Source organism: Mercenaria mercenaria, chromosome 4, assembly GCF_021730395.1.
Source record: "Mercenaria mercenaria strain notata chromosome 4, MADL_Memer_1, whole genome shotgun sequence".
Taxonomy (NCBI): Eukaryota; Metazoa; Mollusca; class Bivalvia; order Venerida; family Veneridae; genus Mercenaria; species Mercenaria mercenaria.
In genome coordinates this window covers 74,242,578-74,261,370 of record NC_069364.1, presented here as the reverse complement: position 1 = coordinate 74,261,370, position 18,793 = coordinate 74,242,578, and the positions used below count along the sequence as shown (strand labels likewise).

At 34.9% G+C, this 18,793-nt stretch overlaps 1 protein-coding gene across 1 annotated transcript in view; it reads left to right on the top strand.

Annotated features, from left to right (window-relative positions):
* The first annotated feature begins 423 nt into the window (after positions 1-423).
* The window catches only part of LOC123552992 (sushi, von Willebrand factor type A, EGF and pentraxin domain-containing protein 1-like), a 68,580-nt gene continuing 50,210 nt past the window's right edge, over positions 424-18,793 (top strand). The window contains exons 1-11 of the mRNA XM_053542277.1: positions 424-2,683; positions 5,045-5,212; positions 5,712-5,885; positions 6,623-6,817; positions 9,114-9,293; positions 9,525-9,698; positions 12,436-12,615; positions 12,879-13,052; positions 13,933-14,112; positions 14,382-14,555; positions 18,426-18,593. Of these exons, the coding sequence (XP_053398252.1) occupies positions 1,030-2,683; positions 5,045-5,212; positions 5,712-5,885; positions 6,623-6,817; positions 9,114-9,293; positions 9,525-9,698; positions 12,436-12,615; positions 12,879-13,052; positions 13,933-14,112; positions 14,382-14,555; positions 18,426-18,593 (3,421 nt within the window). The 5' untranslated portion in view covers positions 424-1,029. The remainder of the gene's footprint in view (positions 2,684-5,044; positions 5,213-5,711; positions 5,886-6,622; positions 6,818-9,113; positions 9,294-9,524; positions 9,699-12,435; positions 12,616-12,878; positions 13,053-13,932; positions 14,113-14,381; positions 14,556-18,425; positions 18,594-18,793) is intronic.

The window sequence follows — 18,793 nt, the reverse complement described above, 5'->3', positions numbered from 1 at the left end:
TCCCCCTAAAGCAACATTTCGTTCAAGTGTATGTAATATTCATGACTGTTATACACGTGTTTGATCATTAGAAGCGTCACATTTCCAGAATGAAGGCACAAGAGTTAGAAAATTTGCATTTTTATGATTCCAAACTTTTCTGACAGACCGAGCCAGCAGAGTTTTCATGATATCAGGGCTGATTCTTAAATTAATAATTTCGCATTTCAAACATATGATCTTTATTCATTTTTGTGTCGAATAGCATTTTGCTTTTTTCGAAAACACTCATAAATGTGTCATTATTTACAAAAACAAAAACCCACCTACCTCGATTTTGTATATATTGATGCGCAACACCAGCACCGGAAGTCGCGCAACCCATTTTAAGCGTATTCCCAATGGGAATAGGATTGCGCGTTTACCACCCGTGACAATACAGCTATACTTCAAATGACAGGTGAAAGATTTAGGCCATCCCTTAATTAATGTGTTTTCACTTCGTCTCACACTGTAGAAACGAAATGTGGTCTAAACACAACTTGATACATCAAATACTGTGTAGACTGCTACATTCATTCAATAAAATGTTTACACATTTTCTTGGCCTAATATATGTCAGTCAATTTGAAACTAAATTCTTGTATATCTCATATTTTTCATGCAAATCATGTATAATTACCATCATGGAAATACATAAGAATAAAATTATTCTGTGGTGCTCCTATAATAAAATGCACATTATGAATTTTATGGTAGGGCTAACAGTTATATATTCGGTGATATATCAAGTTACATGTATATACTCTCAATCGATTGGCAGATATATCCTGTCATAACGGTTCATCACGATGTTAATTTGAGCGTGTCCTTTATAACTTAGATTAATAAATTGAGTTAAATAACGGACTTGTTCAATTACCTTTATAAAGAAAGTTCTATAAAACCGTCTGAGCACACATGTGTTGGATATTATATTGGTCGTTATTTATGAGAATTATATGTTTGGATTGGATGATTTAATTGTGATTCGGGTTTGGATATTTCGACATGGAAATATTTGTTGTTTGGCATGTTATCATTACTTGTGTTATAATGACAAAATGCCAGGCAGTGTATCCTATGGAAGGCCTTATGACAGATTACGTGTCAGAATCATTTACAATGTACGAAACTACATCTATTTCGGAAACTGTTTCTTATTCCACAACTGCGAGTGCAACACTAAATAACGTTGCAAGTGATTCAGGTGCAGCTGTGACTCACACTGGTTCAACATTTTTAACTGAACTAACTGCTTCCTCTGGATTTACTGTGTCTTCTGAACTAAGCATTGCTTCTTCATCATTTACATCCAGTGAAACTGTATCATCACAGAACCGCAGCGGACGAAGCACTGGAACAAATGACACATTAACAGCTTCACCACATGTCACATCTCAGATTATCACCAGTACAACGTATACAACTTCTCAACATGTTATATATACATCTCCTCCACTTGACACACTTCAGTTAACCACACATTCAACAAATACAATATCTCTCTATGCCACACCTCGGATTACCACAAGTACAACGAATACAACTTCTCTACATACCACACCTCAGATAAGAACAAGTACAATGAATACAATTACTCCATATACCACATCTCAAATTACCACAAGTACAACGAATACAACTACTCCAGATACCACACCTCAGATTACTACAAGTGAAACAACATCTCCATATACCACACCTCAAATTACCACAAGTACAACGAATACAACATCTCCATATACCACACCTCTGATTACCCCAAGTACAACGAATACAACATCTCCATATACCACACCTCAGATTACCACAAGTACAATGAATACAACCTCTCCATATACCACATATAAAATTACCACAATTTCAACGAATACAACTTTTCCATATGCTACATCTCAGATTACATCAAGTACAACGAATACACATTCTCTGCATACTACTCATCAAATTATCTCAAGTACCACGGATACAACTTTTCCATATGCCACATCTCAGATTACATCACGTACAACAAACACAATTTCCACACATACCACACCTCAGATTTCCACCAGCACAATGAATACAACTTCTCCACATACCACAACTCAGGTTACCACCAGCACAGTGAATACACCTTCTCTACATACCACACCTCATATTACCACCAGCACAATGAATACAATTTATGTACATACCACACCTCAGATTACCACCAGCCCAGTGAATACAACTTCTCAACATACTCCACCTCATATTACCACCAGTTCAACGAATACAACTTCTCAACATACAACACTTCATATTACCACCAGCACAGTTAATACAACTTCTCAACATACCAAATCTCAGATTACCACCAGCCCAGTTAATACAACTTCTCCACATACCACACCGCAGATTACCACCAGCCCAGTGAATACAATTTCTCCACATCCCACTGAATCGCTTAATACAACACCGGTTACTACACAGCTAACACATACGTTTGAGTCGACTTCGATGTCTCAGAATTTCTCCGGCTCAACAGAAGTATTTTCAACAACTGAACACCCAGTTTCTACTGAGGGCCAAGGAAAAACAACTATTAACACTGAAACGCAAACAGGGGATGAAACAACGTTGGAGAAATTCTCAACAACTACAACAAAAACATCAGCAACAACAGCAAGATATGAGACAGGTGCTCGGTATTACTGAAATAGTAATGTTATCATATGATTTTTAATATCATGTGCGTACAACAAATTATGATGTTTTTAAGTAAACAAAATCTTTCTTTTTCTTTTCTGAAAGAAACTTGTTTTTTCTTGGGAAGAATACTTTACTGTATGTGATGGCTGTTGGTCGTATATCACTGTTTCCTTATTTTTGGTTATTTTTTTTCCATCCTTGTGAACATTTGAACAATTTATATAAACATTTTGAAGAAAAAGAAATTTTACATGCACATTGACAAATGCCTAATCGAAAATATTCATTATATTGTAGCCCAGTATGCTGCTATTCATAGGCTTTACATGTATAAGTTAAATGTTTTATTCATCTGATCTCGTTATGTTTCCTGATGAAAATACGTCGCACAAAAAGCGTTCCTGTATTCTATATCAGTACTAACATATTCTCCGCAAGTAAATACCAACCTCCCAAAATGAATCAGAGGTGGAGGACGCATGAATTTAGACACGTTGTCTTTTATCAAATCGTCACGTAGAACATACGCCCCGCCCGGGGATCGAACTCACGGCCCCTCAATCCGTAGATCGGCGCTCTCCCTCTTGAAGTAAGCGGGCATCCTCATTCCAATATTGAACAGGAAGGATATGAATGATATAAAATATATATCTATTTGTTGGTCAACTTTCCATATATTTTAACAACAGGTACCAGCCTGGTTACAATGTCAAAATACGGAAGTAAAAGTTATACGTTATTGTTTAAATAATTCCATATTTACAAGATACGTATTATATACGTTAATGAAATATCTGTTTTGTTCTGTGTGTTGGATACCTTAAGAATAGCTAAATTATTAAGTATCTTCTTTTTTACCTTGTAAAACTATCAGCGATTTCACACACAAAAATGTTGTACGTATAATTTTGTTCAACGATCAGATTAAGAAAATAATATTCTGAAAATTACAAGTTAAACTCTAGTTAATAATGTGTCTTAAAAAACGTTTTGTCACACCTGTAATCTGATGACATATAGTGATAAAATATCAGGATTTTACTGTAGGGGTACAATTTACATCCGTGTATACATGTACCCCGAGTATCTAATTTACATATAAAAATAAAGTATCCGTTTAAAAGCGACACAGTAAACAATTTTATTGTTTACACATAATGTATATGTAATTGAATGAAATTTCACAGTAGATTGGTAAAAGGCACTGTAATTTGATGGTAATGTCTCAAATTATACGGTGTAAATACAGCGAGGAAGTTTATTATGAGAAATTACTACTTGATGTAAATTCAGTCCAGTATCAGCAAGATAATTATGTTTGAAGAATTCCTCTGCATGTTTTGCCCAAACGTCAATAATTTCCCGTTTGACTGAATGTAGCGGAGTCACGCAACAGTTGATAACTATTGGGATAACTTCGTCTTTTATCAAATTTTGTACAGTTTCTATGTTGACTGTATTCCAACGATAATTGATTTATAGTCTTTGTAAATCAATTAGATATATTAATTTGAGTTACTTTCTAAAACAGGACATATTTACGGTATTATGTTTACATTCTTTACGGGAGGGTAGATAACCACGGTTTGCTCCGACCAATGTAGGTTCGAGCCAGACTTGGTGCATTGAATTCCTCATCCATCTGAATTAAGGAATGTCGATGTTTTTACGCAGGTGCCCGCCCGTGATGAAATAATTCACGGAGGGGCACATAGGGTCTTCATCAATCATCAAATGCTAGAAAGTCGCCATATGAATGTGTCAGTTTGGTGTAAAACGCAATAAAAATACCAACAGTTTCCATTCTATTTTTTTTAACATATTCGCTAGTTTCTACCATAAAATTGATATTTTTAAATCTATTCATTTAAAATATCCTTATGCCACCTTCGGAGAAATTATGAATGAAAATAATGAGCCGCACCATGAGAAAACCAACATAGTGCATTTGCATCCGCGCAGTCTGGTCAGGATGAATGCTGTTCGCTAACGGTTTCTCTAATCGCAATAGGCTTTGAAAGCGAATAGCATGTATCCTGACCAGACATCGCGGATGCGCAGGCTTGTCTGGATCCATGCTGGTCGCAAATGCACTATATTGGTTTTCTCATGGTGCAGCTCATATACACACATATCTTGCGAAAAAAATCTGCAATTCAAGGAAAAACAGTTATGAATTATGTGAATCACGGAACTTTAAGTTAGGATTGGTCATTACATAACCTTTTGTTCATGTTTGCTTTTGCACCATTATTAAATAAACTTTTGTTTATATTTGCTATTTCACTATCCCTTGGCCACGACAGTTTTGTCTTTTTAAAGATATATATTTTAAATTCATTTATTCTAGACTGTGGTGCGTTATCCATTTCAAATGCAAATGTGAATGACAGCGCAACCACCTATGGAACAGTTGTAGAAATAACGTGTAAAGAAGGGTACAACATCAGTGGGAATACAACAGTAGAGTGTCAGGCTGATGGTGTCTGGAGTGGGTCTGCAATTTGTGATCCAGTCGGTGAGATTAACATTTTGTTTGAAAAAAAAGAGGTGCAACAGAACGTGATATCTTTGATAGACTGGATAAACGTTTTTGCATTGTATTAAATACATTTTCAAAAATAAGCTAAATTCATTTAGTTGTGTTCATAACGCAACATACCAAAGCAAAAAGTGTGTAAAATTCCTAATCACAAATCTAGAAATTATGATTTTGCACGTATTTAGCAGTTCAAAAGAAATATTCTATTGCAAATTTTGGAGGTTAAGAGTGATGTATACCTTATATATGCAAAGTCGCAATTCATGGAAAATTCCTATTACAGTTAAAAAGAATATCAAACTGTAGTTTTATTTTAAGTTTGTGATTACATAAAACTTTGTGTATAAGCTAGTATTTTGTGGAAGGGCTACCGATAATCGAGCCCGTGTTAATAAGAGAACCGTGCTCCTTGCGTCGTTGTATATTATATGCTTTAATGGTTAATGTTATAGCCTATCAAATTTGTGGATTATAGATTGTGGGTCACAGTTTAACATCAGTGATGGTACTATTAGCCTTACCAATGACTCTGATACCACATACGGAGCATCAGCCGAAGTCAACTGTGATTATGGATATGAAACAAATGCATCGACAATATACTGTCAGATTTTTGGTGTTTGGGAAAATTCAGTATGTACGAAAAAAGGTAATCAAATTCTTCCTATATGGTTGTCTAATAATATTATGTTACATGTACACAGTATTGTAAATGTTAAATATCGTACATGTCATTTAAAAAATATTGTTATACACTTGTAAGCACCGGAAGAAAAACAAATGATTTACCTTAGAAAATTAAGGCATCTGTTATCAAGATTTCGTGAAATCGATGTAAAATATACGGTACAAGTACCAAACCTTATACACTTTGTAGAGACTGTACGCACAAAAGCAAAAACGCGTAATAGTATGGATTGGCAAAGTCAACATAAAAGCAATATAAAATAAACTAAGAGAAAGAGAAATCAAATAAGAGTGTCCATCAGTTCATTTGTAGCAGAAAATGGATCATGGAGCCATTCAAGCCTTAGGAATAGGATTTCGTGTATTGAATTCTTTCATGTGAAAAAGCCAGCCAGCTAGCTAGCTTTTGGAAGGTCGGTTGTTCTAACCAGATGCCCGTTGGTGCCTGAAATAATGCTCGGAAGGCTTCTGGAGTTTTCCTCTACCGTTCAAGACTTGAATGTCCCTATATGACCTTTAATTGTATCATTGTGGTATAAAACCCTTTAAATTATAACAAGACCGAGTCATTAATTGTACGCATTATGTCCAAAGAAGAACGATATATTGAAAACGCCGTTTGTACAGCGTCTTCATTTAATGATGCATAAATGTTGAATCAGTTAAAGGTAGTACTTTGAAATGTTTCATTCTGATAAGATTGTGGGCCAGTGCCGGAAATAATGTATGGAAATGCAACGCTCAGTGTTGAGAATGAAACTACTTTTGGAGCTCAAGCAACAGTGGTTTGTGAGACAGGATACACTACAGAAATAGTTAACAATTTGTACGAAGTATTTTACATCTACTGTAGAGGATCGGGCGAATGGGATAATCGTACTTGTAGTATTACAGGTTAGTTTTTCTTACCTGTAAAACAATTTCATTTTAAGCATTGCAGTTTTAGATCTTGTTTATTCTAAAGTTATATCACGGTTCATGAAATGTGTTGAGACTAAATCCTCTTGCATGAATTTTCAATGTGGCTGTTGTTACTTAAATCATAAAAAAAATCATGTTGTGACTGGGGAGGGTGATAACTTAAGGGGACGCATATTGCTACATTCACAGTTCATACAGCAATGCGGAAGGGGTGCATATTCAAGAAATCGATGGTGGGAAAATAAAAAACATATTCCTAAACTGATATAATACTGATGGACACCTGTAATATTCAGTATTTTGTGGATAAGGATGTGGTACTATGAATGTAATAGGAAAACAGAGGTCTTTGTGAAAGTACATTCAACACAAAATATTAAGCTTTTGTATAAGGAAAAAACAGGTTTTTTACAATAACAGTGTTCCAAATAATGTTGAAGGGATGAGATTTTCTTTCTAACACACCAGGTTTGCTTAAACATGTAAAAATTTAACGCCATGTCAGTTCAGCTCGGGATGGACGCCATATTTCTCATTGATAAAAAATGTAAACAAAAAAATCAGAGTGGGATTAGCATTGCAAGGGCATAACATGACATTCTACACAATGAATACCTTAGAACAGATATCTAAGATGCTACACAGGTCAGGCGGGTTAAATGCATAATGGCGATCACTTGAAATTCATCTTGAAAAGGTGGTTAATTTTAGTTTGTTTACATGGTTTTTAATTTTCCCACGACTTCTCGGCGATTCACTGCAAATGTATTACTGCGCCGGACGAAAGGTAACTCTAATAAACAACGGGAGACAACTTAGGTGTCAGCACGTGTACGATTTTTAAAAAAAACATGTCGATGATTATAATTTCTTATCAAATAATGAATCCTATTCAGATATTCGTCTTTAATATTAGAAAATTATTAATTTCTGTGGACATTTGTCAAAAAATATTACTTACATTGGACTACTTTGCGCATCAAACTCGTTTCCGCTTCAGTTGTGAGGCACTTCCGTTATACTTTTTGACAACAATAACAAAACATAAAATGAATCAATAGTCACTTATAAACCGACTGCTACTTAAATCAGTGTAAGTAAAGTTGTTGTTACAACATTATACATGTTCGTTACGTTATGAGATAAAGTTTATCTTCAACTTCATAATCCATTAATTACGTTTAGATGATATTGCATTTACAACTTATTTGACCCCATTTTTTACGTGAATGACAGCATTCTCGTGCAACTCGTGCAAACAGAATTATGAAAAGTATGGTGGAGAATTCAAGGACAAATTATAAATGACATTAAAGTGAGGATAACTGTATATTCGTCCAGTTTTGATCATTGACATGCCTGCTGTGTATTAGTAACTTTTGTGAACAAGATTAGAATGTTACTTTTGCACATATACACATTGATTGGACCTCTCAACCAAATTTCATACCTTACTTTAGGGATTTTTAAGACAATACATTTTCAAAAGTTTGTTAAATGTGTTCTGATATTTAAGTGCATTGTAGTTCATGAATACCAAGTTAAAAATTAATAATGGCAACATTTCTAGGCCCTTATTGTAAGCCACTAGACTTCTGTAACGATAAATGTTTAATGTATTAAGGGGAATATACTCTTTTAGTTTTGGAATGTGGCATTCCTTGACCACCGTATCTTTTCTTATGCACTACTTTGTAAACAAACTAAATAATGTGTTTTAGCTTACATATGCGAAATGAAAAGCAATACAGTGACCATATTTCACATTCTTTCTTTAAATTAGAATCTGTAGGACATTGATAAATGTTTGGACAAGGTGAAGCACTATTATTTTCCCACCAAAAAGTCTTAATTGTTGACTTTGAATGTACACAAGAAGTCTTATGTAATTCAACAATAACTTTCTTGTTTCAGTTTTCTCATTTTTATTTTAGTGAGCAATCCTTTGTGTACTTATAACAGTTGAAACAGTATCCATTTCATGTACCAAAACCTTGTACTTTTTTGCAGGTAAATTTTATCATACCCCACCCACTTTTTTCTAATTTCAAAGTATGCGTCCCCTTAAAGCGTAATAAGGTGAACATAAAGTCTGATTGTCAGTTTGCCTATTATCATGTTTCATTCGGCCATATTGTTTTCATTTGTTGGAATAATAGTTAATTCATTGAACGATGCTAGTTATCCAAAATATTGAGTATCGATGTTTTTGCAAAGCTCATATCTTAACTGCATAAAATAGAAAGGCTTGTTTAATGACTATTTTTAGATTGTGGACAGCTGCCAAACGATACATTTTACGGGGAACTTACGCTTGATAATGAAGGAATAACAACTTACGGAGCCACAGCGACGTTAAAGTGTGTAACAGGATACGAAACCAGCATGCCTAATATAACTTGTCAGACATTAGGCGCTTGGTCTGAATTTGAAAACTGTGTAGTTAAAGGTAATGGTGATTTCAGTTACAAATTGTAGATACTATGGTATGCTGTTGATTTAAAATCACTCGTTTAAATATATATTGTACATAAAACTCTGGTATTTGTAATAATATTCTTACATATAACAGTATCTGAGCCAACATAAATATGTTCATCACAATTCATTAATCCTTCTGAAAATCACTGCAACTCCAAGTTATTATATTCTACACTTATAATTCACACATATATTACAGACTGCAATGCAGTTCCAAATATCTATAAAGGAACAGTCATATTAGCTGAAGACGGTAACACAACCTACGGTGCCCTTGCTAACGTAACCTGTGAAGAAGGTTATAATACCAGCACGGAAATAATACAGTGTCTTGATACAGGAACCTGGGAAAATACTACGTGTGAAAAAATTGGTAAGGGGATATCAATGATTATATTAAACGTGTGTAGTTATTCAACTTCTTTAGCAACGGAAAAATTATGTTAAAGATATAAAATGCCCACATGTTTTCCATATTTGAACTATGAACACTAACTTAAGAATATCTGTGTAAACATAGAATAGACATATTTGTTTGTAGAATCAGGACTGTATGTAAGATTTAAAATTTCTAAATCTGTGCGTCCGGTCGCAAAGCGGAATAGAGAGAGCTCAGGGTGGCAAAGTCGACCCCGTGCGATTTCTGAAATCATTCGTCCTCTATCTCTGATTCTGTTTGGAAACGCAACTCTAAGCGTAGAGGGTGAAACTTGCTTAAGAGCTCAAGCAACAGTGGTTTTGAGACAGGATACACTATAGAAGTAGATAAAAATTTGTACGAAGTATTTTACATCTACTGCAGAGGATTGGGCAAATGGGATAATCGTATTTGTGCTATTACAGGTTAAATGGTTAAATATGTTTTGTTAAAAGGTATTTCACTGTTTGCGTAAAATGTTGAGGGTACTGCACTCGCATGGATTTTCATTTAGGATATTTTCGATTTAAAATTATAAAATGAAATTCATGTGCGAATTTGGGAGGTTGAGAACCAAAGACATAATAACTTTAAAGTTAGTTTACCTTTAAACATGCTTTATTCTTTTCATTTGCTGCAGTAATAGATAATTCATTGAACAATGTTAGTTCTGCCAAAATGTTGAGTACAGGAATTGAGGCATATCTTTATTGATATACTGGTGTTTTGCATACCTCTGTGTCTTTACTACACCAGGTTAAATGATGGTTTTGGTGGCTGCTGCCACCAGTGTCAAAAAGAATACTCAGTTTGAGAAATCCTGTCAGTTCTTAAGACCATCCTAACAACACAACCAAAAATAGTTCCAAGCTTTCCAGGTAAACAATTATCTACACAACGTGCAGAATGTGCACAGCTACAATATATGCCTTAATACCATTTTTAATGTAAATTCGGCGACTCAGATCAATACAAACTGAAGTCAACGTTGTAATTAAAACAACCACGTGTATGAATACAAGTATGCAAATTTATGGTCACCTGATTAAACGATGACCTCTTGTCACCTGAACTGGAGCGATGATATTGATTAGCTATTGCATAGTACTGCCACAGAGGTCACGTAGCTTATAACGTAGAAAAGGTAGCTTATATACATATAGAAACCTAGCCTGGGAATCCAGACTGACAATTCAAAAATGTTTCCTAACCGCAGTGTCACATGTATAACTCCCGAAATTTAAGGCTTTATTTGATAATTTAAAAGAACAATTACTTCTGCTAGCTATAATCCGCGGCTAAAAATAGAAACGGAATTTCAACGGAAAAGTTTCCAAACATTTCCGGGTCCATAGACAATACCAGTTTGTTCCTCTGATAGCTTTTCCAGCAAGTTGTAACACTTTTCAAATATGTCAGAACAAACTTAAATGTTCGTCATAGCTATCAAATTGTAAGATATTATATTAATGCAACCCTAGTGATCTAAGAATGTTACTGAATTTTCGACTGCATTGTCTCGTTTTCGTTTCAAGCACGCAAAAATATGACCACATGTTAATTAGGCTATTTGACTAAGTTGTGCTACTGTATCACGATTTCATTAACTTGTAAGCCCGTGAAAGTGAGCGCAGCGATGATACTAATACTCGCCTTTTTGAAACGGCAATCTGTCAGACTGCAAGTCGTCGGATAACAGATTGGACCAACTTAAAAAGTTGAATTGTTTTAAGACAGATTTTGCTTACTTCAGCTATATTCATTCGAGTCGCACCATGAGAAAAACAACATAGTGCATTTGTGACCAGCATGAACCCAGATCAAACTGCGGATCCACACACTCTGGTCAGGATCCTTGCTGTTCGCTAACGGTTTCTCTAGTTGTAATAGGCTTTGAAAGCTAACAGCATGAATTCTGACCAGACTGCGCGATGCACAGGCTGGTCTGGATCCATGCTGGTCGCAAACGCACTATGTTGGTTTTCTCATGGTGAGTCTCAATATATCTGGATTGATACAAATATATGTATAAAAATTAAAACGGTTTCGTTTCGCCAGTTACATATTTTTCGACTTTTATCTCGGTCTGACTAAAGTTGTAAGCTTGTCTGACTTAATGTCCAACATTTTTGCGAAGCCTGCTGTCATGTCTAGCGAACTTTTGAGTATAACAGATGGAGTGATAATTACTGCACCTCTAAAATACACTGGCTGCAGAACTGACATTCTGAGATGCATTTGTGGTGCTTGTTTGTGTTGTTTTCTTTCACAAAAGTCTCATGAAAACCACAGCTATCTGATACGGACTAAATCCGTGTGTATAATAATTCATGACAGACACTGCCCAAAAGCTTGAAAAAGAAATTTTAAAAGCTGAATGATTTGGAGAAAAAGCTTATACTATTTATTCAAAGTAAAACATCTTCGATGTAATTTATGTTGTAGTTTTCGTCACAAATAATCAAAAAGGATCAAAACTATTCGTTAAAGACTGAATCAGTGTGTATGTAAACAATGACTGGCAGTGAAAAAGGATTAATTTTGAAACCAAAGCCGAATATTAAAAAAAAATGCAAAAAAAAGTTCTTATGGTTTATATTAACAAATCCTTAGTTGTCGCTTTCTTTTTAATATTTTAAACATTGATTAGCAGCCACCATCAGCGCTTTGAGCACTTTGATTTTATTTATAGATTGTGGAATGCCACCGAACGATACAATGTATGGAGAACTTACTCTTGACAATGAAGGAATAACAACTTACGGTGCTACTGCGACGTTAAACTGTGTTGTAGGATACGAGACTAGCACGCCTAATATAACTTGTCAGAAATTAGGCACTTGGTCTGAATTTGAAAACTGTGTAGTTAAAGGTAATGGTGATTCTACATACAACGGTATGTTGTTGATACACATTAATTCGTTGAAACAGACTTTGATGTATAACCAAACACGTTGTGAAACTTTCCCAATATGGTGAATAACATGAAGAGGCATATTTGAAATAAAATTATTGCATTCCTACATTAATTCATTCAAAATGCACGAATCATTTTGCAAATTGATACTTCCAAAATGATTTTAGTCATTGCTGCTCCGGGTTGTTATTTATTTGCAATACCACTATTATTTTCAGACTGTAATGCAGTTCCAGATATCTATAAAGGAACAGTCACGTTAGCTGAAGACGGTAACACAACCTACGGTGCCCTTGCTAACGTAACTTGTGGAGAAGGTTATAATACCAGCATGGAAATGATACAATGTCTTGATACAGGAACCTGGGAAAATGCTACATGTAAAATGATTGGTAAGAGAATATCAGTGATTATATTAAACGTTTGTAGTTATTCGATCTTTCTTTAGCATCGGGAAAAATCTGTTAAAGATAAATTATGCCCAAATGTTTTCTACATTTGAAATATGAACACTAACTTAAAAGAATCTATGTAAACATAGAATAGACATATTTATATGTAGAACCAGGACTGTATATAAGATTTCAAATTTGTAAATATGAGCGTCCGGTCGCATATTGGAGTAGATAGAGCGCAGATCTATGGATCGCAGGGTGACAAAGTCGACCCCGGGCTAGTTGTTAATTTTTCTTGACGAATGTTTCTGAAATTATATGTCCTCCATCTCTGATTCTACTTGGAAATGCAACTCTCAGCATCGTTGATGGTGGAACTTGTTAAGGAGCTCAAGCAACAGTGGTTTTGAGACAGGATACACTACGGAGGTAGATAGCAATTTGTACGAGGAATTTTGCATCCACTGTAGAGGATCGAATAATTGGGATAATCGTACTTGTAGTATTACAGATTAAATGGTTAAATATATTTTGTTAAAGTTACATCACTGTTCGCGTAAAATGTTGAGGGAATCTGCACTTGCATAGATTTTCATTTATGATATTTCCGACTGAAGATTATAAAATGAAATTCGTGTGGTGATTTGGGAAGTTTATAACCAAAGACATGATAACATATACTAACTTAAAGCAAGTTTACCTTTAAACATGCTTAATTCTTTTAAGTTGCTGCAATAATAGTTAATTCATTGAGCGATGTTAGTTCTGCCAAAATGTTGAATACAGGAATTCAGGGATGTCTTTATTGATACACTGGTGTTTTTGCATAACTCTGTATCTTTACTACATCAGGTTAAATGATTTGTTTTATTTGTAGATTGTGGAACACCGCCAAACAATACAATGTATGGAGAACTTGCTCTCGACAATGAAGGAATAACAACTTACGGTGCTACTGCGACGTTAAACTGTGTTGTAGGATACGAGACTAGCACGCCTATAATAACTTGTCAGAAATTAGGCACTTGGTCTGAATTTGAAAACTGTGTAGTTAAAGGTAATGGTGATTCTAGATACTACCATATGTTGTTGATCCACATTAACTCGCTGAAATAGAATTTGTTGTATTACCGAAGTATTTGTAAAACTATCCCAATATAGTGAAATACATGAAGCGTCACATCTGAAATAAAATTGCATTCCTACATAAATGTATTCACAATGCACGAATCGTTTTGCAAATCGAGACGCCAAAACGAATTTTAGTAATTGCTGCTCTGGGTTCTTATTTCTACTTCTCAAAATTTATAATACCACTATTTTCAGACTGTAATGTAGTTCCTGATATCTATAAAGGAACAGTCACACTAGCTGAAGACGGTAACACAACCTACGGTGCCCTTGCTAACGTAACCTGTGAAGAAGGTTATAATACTAGCATGGAAATAATACAGTGTCTTGATATAGGAACGTGGGAAAATGCTACGTGTGAAATAATTGGTAAGTGTATATCAATGATTATATTGGACTGTTGGAGTTGTTCGATTTCGTTAGCAACGGAAAAGTTATGTTATAGATATAATATGCCCACCTTTTTTCCATATTTGAAATATGAGCGCTAACGTAAGAGTATCTGTGTAAACATAGAATAGGCCTATTTGTATGTAGAACCAGGACTGAACATAAGATTTAAAATTTGTAAATGTGAGCGCCCGGTCGCAAAGCGGAATAGAGAGAGCGCAGATCTATGGATCGCAGCGCGGCAAAGTCGACCACGGGCGAGTTGTTAATTTTTCTTAACGAATGTTTCGGAAATCATTTGTCCTCTATCTCTTTGGAAACGCATGTCTCAGCATAAATGGTAAAATTAATCACAGATCTAGAGCTCAAGCATCAATGGTTTGTGAGACAGGATTTCCTATGGAAAAAAAGATAACAATTTGTACGAAGTATTATTTATTTACTCTATAGGATCGGACAAATGGGAAAATTGTAGTAAAATATATTATCTATCATTATTTGTAAAGCTATTTCGTTTTGAGCATTTGCAGTGTTAGACTTTTTTTGTTAAATGTTATTTCATTGTTTGCGTAATATGTTGAAGGTACCTCCACTCACACGAATTTTCATTTAGGATATTTTATCTGAGAAATATAAAATAAAACTCATGTGGGACTTTGGGATTGTGATTACCAAACAGGTAATAACATAAACATAAATAGTTTATCTTTAATCATACTTCTTCCTACTTGTTTGAGTTATAGTTGATTTATTGAACGATGCTATTTATGCAAACTTGTTGAATACAGGAATTCAGGTATCTTTATCATTACACCGGTAGTTTTGCATGCTGTTGTATCTAAACTACATAAAATTACATTCCATTTTTTTTTACCATACCACAGCACTGTTGTTTGTGCCCTGTGGCTGCCGTAAAATGTCTCTCATACATTCAATCAGGGGTGTTATATTTAGATTTTCTCAGGCCGTTCAGCACGATATTTATGTCGTGTTATTGGTACTGTTTAGTTATCAGCTTGAACATTTATGCTTGGGTAATTCCAATACTCCCGCTTTCATAGCTTTTGTATAATCACACCTAAGATACGATGCCTGCTTTTAAATTTTGTCTTTTGGCAGTTCCTGTGATATGCAGGCACCCCTTTCTAAATTTAAGTTTGTTTAGTTCTGCCCATGTAGGGCAAACCCATTATTTTAAAGAATACGCTGCTTTTCATACATTACACGCTAGTGTATCATTAAAGGTTCCATATGCATTGCCGTATGAATACATCTGCGGATGTCTCTAAATTGTTTTTGTACTTGTAGCATGGGTAAATGTTGAGATCTGTTTAACCCGGGGCTAGAGGGCGTCAGTGGCAGTATGCATTTCTACTGCCGTCCATGTAAAGGTTTTATCAAACCGAGACTGTAACATTTTTGTTTTTGTCAAAAAAAAACAAAGACAAATATCAAACAGGGAATGCCACGTACCAAAATCCCAGCCTCCCCTAAACGAAACTCACAGCACGCAGACGACCTGTGGAGTTTCCAGTTTTTCTATTTTATTATTTCTGCCTACACCACACTTATAATGTCACTAATATGTTTAGACAATAATATTTTAGATAGTATATATATTAAGCCGAAATCAGTATCTGATATCAAAAAGGGATTCCATGGCCGTGTGGTTAGGGCCTCTGACTTTTTCCACTTTCCCCTCACCGATGTGGGTTCGGGCGTCACTCGGGGCGTTGAATTCTTTATGTCATTAAGCCACCCAGTTGGTTTACGGAAGTTCGGAGGTTCTAACAACGTGTCCTTGCGTTACGGAGTAATGCATGAAGGGTCACCTCGGGTCTTATTCCATCATCAAAGCTGGAAAAGTTGTCATAAAACCTATACTTGCGTCGGTGAGATGATAAACAAAAAAAGTTTCTGTCATTAATGACAATCATTTTAGCAAATGATTGGCATAGTGTACCTTAAATCCGCTTGAAATGAAAACACAAGCATTATATTGTACCGTAGTTGGTTGTGTCAATACGCCTAGTTGCCATAACAAATATAAAATATGGTGCATTTCATTGGTAGGAAGAATGAAAGTACAACATTCCTTATGCTCCCTCGCAACGCCGTTTCTATTTTAAAAGAACATTAAATGAAATCTAAAATCTCAAAAGTCTGCATACGTTATTAGAACTGGAAACCTTCGTGACCGGGTGGTTAAAATCGCTGAATTGAAACGGTTCGTTCTTCACATTATTAGTTTCGAAAACTCACTTTGGGTTAGGAAGTCATTCAGCGGGAAGGCTGGTTTATTTACAACGATATTCGCTTGTTGATGAAATAATACACTTTCTCTTAACATTTGAAGCTTGAAACTCAGCATGTTACCTTTATTGTGACGGTGTGAGATTAAACCCAACAAATATTTTTTTCGACGAAGTGTTTCATAAAGTTAAAGTACTTCTTAAGGTACAGCTCTGCATTGCTTCTTTTCCTATTTTTCAGTGTATCTGCCTTGATTTTATCTGTGTTTTATATTGATGTGGAAAAGACACTTATCCCTTGTCTTAACCTATAGTTACACTGATGTTTGATTCAGTTTAAGATAAAAATTTGACATTTTTTATTTTGATAAGATTGGGTACATGTTCTAGAAATAATGTAAAATGGTCAATGCTCAATGTTGTGGGTGAGACTAAGTTGTGTAATATGCTGTGGCTACCTTACCTCCCCTCCAATGAGTTTTGTGTGTATGTGTGGTGGGGGTATTTTTACTTACATTTGTGCAGGGGCTCTTGTGGTTGTACGCGTGCGCGTGTGTATGTTCCATGGAGGTCTGGATGGTGGTGATGAAGTTTATAACCTAATAAATGATAACTTGAGTTGAAAATCTGTTTTTCAATTTGTCCATAATCATGTTTTTTTTTCTTTGGAGTATTGTATCAACTTGCTGAAAATTACTTTTTGTTGAAAAATATAGAACAAAGTAGCTTAAGTATTTAAGATACTCCTGCCTATTCTTGATGAATAAAACAACATATTTTCAGACTGTAATGCAGTTGCAGATATTCATAAAGCAACAGTCACACTAATTGATGACGGTAACACAACCTATGGTGCCCTTGCAAACGTAACTTGTAATGAAGGTTATAATACCAGCATGTACAAAAACATAAACGCTTTTCACGAAAAGAACTGCAAATATTAAATGGAAAAAGATTGCGTTTGTGCCCACTACTGCATAGGAAAACCAGATAAGTTTCGCGAAAATGGACTAAACTTTCATGAACAACGGTAAAGTTTTCGTGAAAATAAAATGTTTTCGCGAAAATAATATTTTATTTTCACGAAAACTTTAACGTTTTTCATGAAAATTTGGTCCATCTTCGCGAAACTTATCTGGTTTTCTTATACAGAAGTGGGCACTAACACAAATTTATCCACTTAATATTTGCAGTTCCTTTCGAGAAAAGCTTTTATGTTTTCGCGGAAAGTTTATATGTTTTTGCGAATTTTTTATGTTTTTCTTGAAAACTCGATACATTTTCGCGAAACTTATCTGGTTATCGTATGCAGAAATATGCCACCATACAAAAGTGGTAATACAAAGAACCATGATCTACGTATGCTTTGCACTTTCAAGCACTAACTTCGCATTTTGCAGAAGAAGACTGACGTTAAAATGGTCTTATAGCTGTTTAAGCATCAGATCTATTTTTATCGCACAGAAACAATTACAATTGTACATAATACCTTACCGCAAAAGATGTTTTGTATACATATAAGTATGAGGAGACATGCAGTTTTCAAAGGCAGGCTTAAGTTATGTAATGCATATATAATTCCACCTTATATTTTCAGACTGCGATGATCCTAGACCAACATACGGCATTGCAAATGACACAAGCACTTACTACGGTGCAGTGATAAAAATAACCTGCTATCAAGGTTTCAATATTACAGGAAATTCGTCTATCATATGCCAGTCTAATGGAAAATGGAGTGATAATCCCACATGTGAAATCATAGGTAAAAATTGTTATCATATTCATCAAATGTTAAAGCAAATATTACATAAAATACGATTTGTACCATTTTGTTTAGTACGTAGAGTAAGTCAATCTTGATGACTAATTTTCGTATTTGATCTATTTCAATTGCGTCAGTTTGAAATTTAAAGACTCGGTACTCTTCACGGAACTGTTTTATTTTTTTATTTTTTTTTTTGA